This window comes from Oncorhynchus clarkii, chromosome 18 (assembly GCF_045791955.1).
Source record: "Oncorhynchus clarkii lewisi isolate Uvic-CL-2024 chromosome 18, UVic_Ocla_1.0, whole genome shotgun sequence".
NCBI classification, from domain to species: domain Eukaryota; kingdom Metazoa; phylum Chordata; class Actinopteri; order Salmoniformes; family Salmonidae; genus Oncorhynchus; species Oncorhynchus clarkii.
In genome coordinates, this window is record NC_092164.1 from 18,057,940 (window position 1) to 18,064,311 (window position 6,372).

Genomic DNA, 6,372 nt, shown 5'->3' on the forward strand with positions numbered 1-6,372 from the left:
TCTTCAGCTGGAGAGTGTAGTGACTGTGGACGGAGTATTCTGGTATTTGTCTAAGTAATAATAAAAAAAAAGGTTTAATAATGGTTCTCTATTCTCCCTGTCTAGGTGGACAGTATAGTAGCAGCAGAATACGAGTTGGAACATCTGCTGCTGGAGGGTCACTGTTTTGACGTGAGTACAGGTCAGCCCCCCAGAGGACTCCAGTTCACCCTGGGAACCCCCTCCGACCCTGTCATCGTCGACACCATCGTCATGGCCAACCTGGTGAGTCACCTCTGACTTCTAACCCTAATGTCTGACTCTGTCGTCATGGCCAACCCTGACCTCGAACCCTAACCTCTGTCGATAGGCAGACACCTTTCTATTCTCCGTTGTTGTGGTTGAACGAGGGCTTTGTGTTGTCGTCGTCCTCAGGGTTATTTCCAGTTGAAGGCTAACCCAGGAGCCTGGATCCTGAAGCTGAGGAAAGGACGGTCTGATGAAATCTACAAGATCTACAGGTACGGAAGATCACATCTCGACATATCACGCCGTCTTCAGTTTAGCACATGACTAGTGGAACCAGGCGTGTTAGTGCTGGGCTGGAACAAAAGCCTGCACAATGCACACCCTCTTGTTCCTCTCTCTGACGTCACATTCTCTCTTCCAGTCATGATGGAACAGACTCTCCAGCAGACGCTGATGATCTCATCGTGGTGCTGAATAACTTCAAGAGCCGGATCATCAAAGTCAAGGTGCTGCTCTGATCCCAGCTGTAGAGTACAGCTTTCATATTGTTGGTTGATGTCAGGTCCCAATAAAGCTTAGGTTGTATTCGAATTGATCAATAAGTCCATTGCTAAGTAATGTATTGGTCGTGTGTTATTGTTGTTGATCAGGTCCAGAAGAGGCCAGAGAAGTTCAGTGAGGAGCTGTTGAGTGATGGAACCCAGGAGAATGACTCGGGCTTCTGGGAGTCACTCACCAGGTGTCTCTCTCTAAGCATGGAGCTCCACCCTTTACATCTACTGTTTCATACCTATTTGATCTCTGCTGAATCTGATGGTGTTTATTCTCTCCCTGTCTTTCTCTCCCCAGAGGGTTTACAGGAGGTGTGAAGACAGAGGAGAGTAAACAGGAGAAGGATGATGTCATCAACATATTCTCTTTGGCCTCTGGACACCTCTACGAACGTTTCCTCAGGTACGTGTGTGTGTGTGTGTGCGGTGTGTGTGCGCGTGTGTGGTTTTTCCAAATGTTTGTCTGTTGTAATCCCACAATTTGTTCTCTCTCTTAGGATCATGATGTTGTCTGTTCTAAAGAACACCAAAACACCAGTCAAGTTCTGGTTCCTCAAAAACTACCTGTCCCCGGCATTTAAGGTAGTTAAGTATAAAATATAAATATAATCTGTTATTCTCTCCTCTAGGAGTTTACTTTGAATGTGGCGCCATGAATAGGGTTTCCAATATCGAGTTTACTCCAGAATAAATGTTATTCCCACAGGAGTTTATCCCGTACATGGCAGAGCAGTATGGTTTCCAGTATGAACTCGTCCAGTATAAGTGGCCGCGGTGGTTACACCAGCAGACCGAGAAACAGAGAATTATCTGGGGTTACAAGATCCTCTTCCTGGATGTCTTGTTCCCTCTGTCCGTCGACAAGTTCTTATTCGTGGACGCAGATCAGGTACACACACACACACACACACACACACACACACACACTCTGAATGTCCTTGTCTCTGATTTGCGTTAAGCTGAGAACTCTCTTTCCTCTCTCCTCTTACAGATAGTGCGTACCGACCTGAAGGAGCTCCGTGACCTTGACCTTGAAGGAGCGCCGTATGGCTACACACCGTTCTGTGAGAGCCGGAGAGAGATGGACGGCTTCCGCTTCTGGAAGTCCGGCTACTGGGCGAGTCACCTCGCTGGACGCAAATATCACATCAGGTAACTGAGTGTGTGTGTGTGTGGGGGGGGGGGGGGGGTGGTAGAGGGATATGTGTGTGTAACCCTCTGTCTCTCCAGTGCTCTGTATGTGGTAGATCTGAAGAGGTTCCGTAAGATAGCAGCAGGAGACAGACTGAGAGGACAATACCAAGGCCTGAGTCAAGACCCCAACAGCCTGTCCAACCTCGACCAGGTGTGTGTGTATTAAAAGTGAATATGGGTGTATAACATTTAGATTTTCCTAACATTTGATATTCCCAAACAACCTTTGTGAAGTTAAATTAGCTTCAACTCTGTGTATTTATTTGTCTAATATTTTCCTATACTCTCTCTGTCTCTCTCTCGCTCTCTCTCTCTCCAGGATCTGCCTAATAATATGATCCACCAGGTGCCTATCAAGTCTCTACCTCAGGAGTGGCTCTGGTGTGAGACTTGGTGTGACGACAACTCTAAGAAAAAGGCCAAGACTATAGATCTGGTACGAAGTGTGTGCAGATTCTAGTCATGTCTGTGTTTTTACACTCCACTGTGTTTATTTGGACGGTGAAGCTAAAATGTTTCACCCTTCCTCCAGTGTAACAACCCCCAGACCAAGGAGCCCAAGTTGCAGGCAGCTGTTCGTATCGTAGCAGAGTGGAGCGACTACGACCAGGAGATCAAACGCCTGCAGAACAGAGTCCAGGAGAGAGGAGCAGAGAAACATACCACACAGAAGGACAAGCCAGGTACATATAAACTCAGCAAAAAAAGAAACATTTCTGGACTCTGTCTTTCAAAGATAATTTGTAAAAATCAAAATAACCACAGATCTCCATTGTAAAGGGTTTAAACACTGTTTCCCATGCTTGTTCAATGAACCATAAACAATTAATGAACATGCACCTGTGGAATGGTCGTTAAGACACTAACAGTTTACAGACGGTAGGCAATTAAGGTCACAGTTATGAAAACGTAGGACACTAAAGAGGCCTTTCTACTGACTCTGAAAAAGACCAAAAGAAAGATGCCCAGGGTCCCTGCTCATCTGCGTGAACGTGCCTTAGGCATGCTGCAAGGAGGCATGAGGACTGCAGATGTGGCCAGGGCAATAAATTGCAATGTCTGTACTGTGAGACGCCTAAAGACAAAGCTACAGGGAGACAGGACAGGCTGATCGCCCTCGCAGTGACAGACCACATGTAACAACACCTGCACAGGATCGGTACATCCAAACATCACACCTGCGGGACAGGTACAGGATGGAAACAACAACTGCCCGAGTTACACCAGGAACGCACAATCCCTCCATCAGTGCTCAGACTGTCTGCAATAGGCTGACAGAGGCTTGTAGGCCTGTTGTAAGACAGGTCCTCACCAAACATCACCGGCAACAACGTCGCCTATGGGCACAAACCCACCGTCGCTGGACCAGACAGGACTGGCAAAAAGTGCTCTTCACTGACGAGTCGCGGTTTTGTCTCACCAGGGGTGATGGTCGGATTCGAGTTTATCGGCCATTTTGAGCCTGTAATCGAACCCACAAATGCTGATGCTCCAGATACTCATCTAGTCTAAAGAAGGACAGTTTTATTGCCTCTTTAATCAGAACACCAGTTTTCAGCTGTGCTAACATAATTGCAAAAGGGTTTTCTATAGATAAATTAGCCTTTTAAAATGATTAACTTGGATTAGCTAACAGAACTTGCCATTGGAACACAGGAGTGATGGTTGCTGATAATGGGCCTCTGTAGATGTTCCATAAACAATCAGCCATTTCCAGCTACAAGTCATTTACAACATTAACAATGTCTACACTGTATTTCTGATCAATTTGATGTTATTTTAATGGACAAAAAAATGTGCTTTAATTTCAAAAACTAGGACATTTCTAAGTGACCTCAAATTTTTGAACGGTAGTATACAAAAACATACATACATACATTACATTACAACAACTGATTGGCAAACATATACAGTTGACTAATCCCTCTTCTTCCTCCCCTCTCTCTCCCAGATGATACACATACAGAGTTGTGAGGCCAGTGGATGGAAGATGTGGCTGTAGCAGCAACAAAAGATGGAACCATGTTAATAGACAATGCTGTTCTCCTTTGGAACAGCAATGATAGACGGACTGCAAACCAATAACCATTCAATCATTCATTTTCCATTTATTTGTATTTTCTCTGTTGAGAGTGGCGGGGATACGGGATAGGGAAGGGGTGCTGGGTGGGGATGATATGGGGTGACTGTTAGTGGATGGTGTGGGTCTGAAAAATCGGACTATTCCAACAGTTCCCACCTCCAATATTTTTGATCCATCCATGTTTGTACTGATTAGGACACCTTATTAAACAACTGTCTGTGGGTAGAGGTTTGGGCTTAGGAGTTAAACCACACTGATAAATAGCAGCTTAAGTTATGAGATGAGAGTTTTGTCCTGTTCTATGCCTTCTGTTTCTGTGCTTTAGACTTCAGTTGTCCATGGCCTGTGTCAAACTCAGGGAAAGATGGTTTTGGCCAATCGATCTGATTCAATCTCCTAATGACAATACAAAGAGGACTGGAGCAACATTTTATTTAATGTGAAACAGACATTAGTTCTGTCATGTAGTAAAATAGGGATTCATATCGCTACAATACAATTTACATGCAACATTCAGAGCGTTGCATCCTTGTGAGCGTGATGTGGAGTTAAGGGATGTGTGGGTGAGGACTGGTGGGGACGTATCAGCAACAGACGGCACTGGGAGTTCCGTGATCACTCAAATTGATTGTAACAGCGACTTGAAAGGCAGCAGGCATATGACTAGAATGTTGTAGATCAGGGTGGCCAATCTTATCCACAAAAGGTCTGTGGGTGCATTTTTTTTTTCTAGCAATACACCCATTTCATCTAGTCAGTCTTTAATGAAGATCATGATTCATGGGCTTGTTGAATCAGACTGCTTGACTGGAACAAAGCCTAGGGTCAGATAGGCCACCCCTGCTGTAGTTAACTCCTGTTTTCTCCGCTGTGGTCTGTTCTGGAGTAAACACTGTTAGTCATCCATTGCCAACCGCTGGCTGTTTCCGTTCTTTGTTTTGGCTAAATATGTACTGTTAATTGTGGGAAATCATTATTTTGTAATAAAAACCAAGGAACCCAACACTTGTCATTTAGTGACGCCGATCCCTCTTCTACATGTTGGTGTTTCCTTTCTGTTTGTTTTACTGGTAAGACATTTGGATTATACTCTTATATACCGTGCCTCTATAAGAATACAGTAATGGCTGGAGAATGACTACAGATGGCTGGACTTACATAGGCAGACCAATTCTGGGGTGTGTTCAGTATGGAGAGGAAGAGACAAAGCGAGAGGGATAACTGGGCCCAAAATCGGTGTTCTCCAGCAGGTGAGTTTTTGTATAGCGGTCAAACATAAAAATTTAACAGCTTATTTGGTCGAATTTTTGTAATGCTTAGGTCCCTAGTTGTTACAAGTGTACTGATATAAGCAGGACATGTGACATCCCAGGAACTTTTAGAAAAAACACATCGGTTGTGCCTGTTGACATGCTTATCTGTCCTCTCATTGGCTAGAATGGTCCACCTGATTTTGCCTCCTCCCGAAATGCCTTTTATTTTATATAACTAGGCAAGTCAGTTAAGAACAAATTCTTATTTACAATGACGGCCTACAAAGGCTTAACCCAGATGACGCTGGGCCTATTGTGCGCCGCCCTATGGGACTCCCAATCACAGCCAGTTGTGATACAGCCTGGATTCGAACCAGGGTGTCTGTAGTGATGCCTCTGGCACTAAGATGCAATGCCTTAGGCTGCTGTGCGACTCAGGAGCCTTCTATTTTTGAATACATTTATTTTAATTGTTAGAGCGGTCACTTGAGTATCTTGTCAATATAACTGATAATCTGTGGTTTAATTAAAACCTCTTAAGGATCTGACCATTTTTTCAATTTGTCTAAAATGACATACCCAAATCTAACTGCCTGTAGCTCAGGACCTGAAGCAAGGATATGCATTTTCTTGATACCATTTGAAAGGAAACAGTTTTGTACCATCAGGGAAAGGAAAAAGTTTTGTACCATCAGCTTTGAAATGCAAGAGAAAGGCCATAATGTACTATTCCAGCCCAGGCACATTTGAGATTTTAGCCACTAGATGGCAGTAGAGTATGTGCAAAGTTTTAGACTGATCCAATGCATTACTGTTCAAAATGTTGTATCAAGACTGCCCAAATGTGCCTAATTGGTTTATTAATACATTTTGAAGTTCATAATTGTGCACTCTCCTCAAACAATAGCATTATATTATTCTACTGTAATAGCTACTGTAAATTGGACAGTGCAGTTAGATTAACAAGAATTTAAGCTTTCTGCCCATATCAGATATGTCCTGGGATTTTTTTTTTGTTACTTACAACCTCATGCTAATCACATTAGCCTACGTTAGCCTAACC

At 43.9% G+C, this 6,372-nt stretch overlaps 1 protein-coding gene across 2 annotated transcripts in view; it reads left to right on the plus strand.

The window, feature by feature from the left end:
- The window catches only part of LOC139373126 (UDP-glucose:glycoprotein glucosyltransferase 1-like), a 31,896-nt gene extending 26,837 nt beyond the window's left edge, over nt 1–5,059 (plus strand). For both annotated transcript variants that reach the window (XM_071113256.1, XM_071113254.1), the window contains 12 exons: nt 106–264; nt 415–500; nt 650–734; nt 879–967; nt 1,078–1,182; nt 1,277–1,361; nt 1,486–1,668; nt 1,771–1,931; nt 2,010–2,124; nt 2,293–2,409; nt 2,506–2,656; nt 3,925–5,059. In XM_071113256.1, coding sequence (XP_070969357.1) covers nt 106–264; nt 415–500; nt 650–734; nt 879–967; nt 1,078–1,182; nt 1,277–1,361; nt 1,486–1,668; nt 1,771–1,931; nt 2,010–2,124; nt 2,293–2,409; nt 2,506–2,656; nt 3,925–3,947 — 1,359 coding nt within the window. In that variant the 3' untranslated portion in view covers nt 3,948–5,059. The remainder of the gene's footprint in view (nt 1–105; nt 265–414; nt 501–649; nt 735–878; nt 968–1,077; nt 1,183–1,276; nt 1,362–1,485; nt 1,669–1,770; nt 1,932–2,009; nt 2,125–2,292; nt 2,410–2,505; nt 2,657–3,924) is intronic.
- Nucleotides 5,060–6,372: the final 1,313 nt, after the last annotated feature.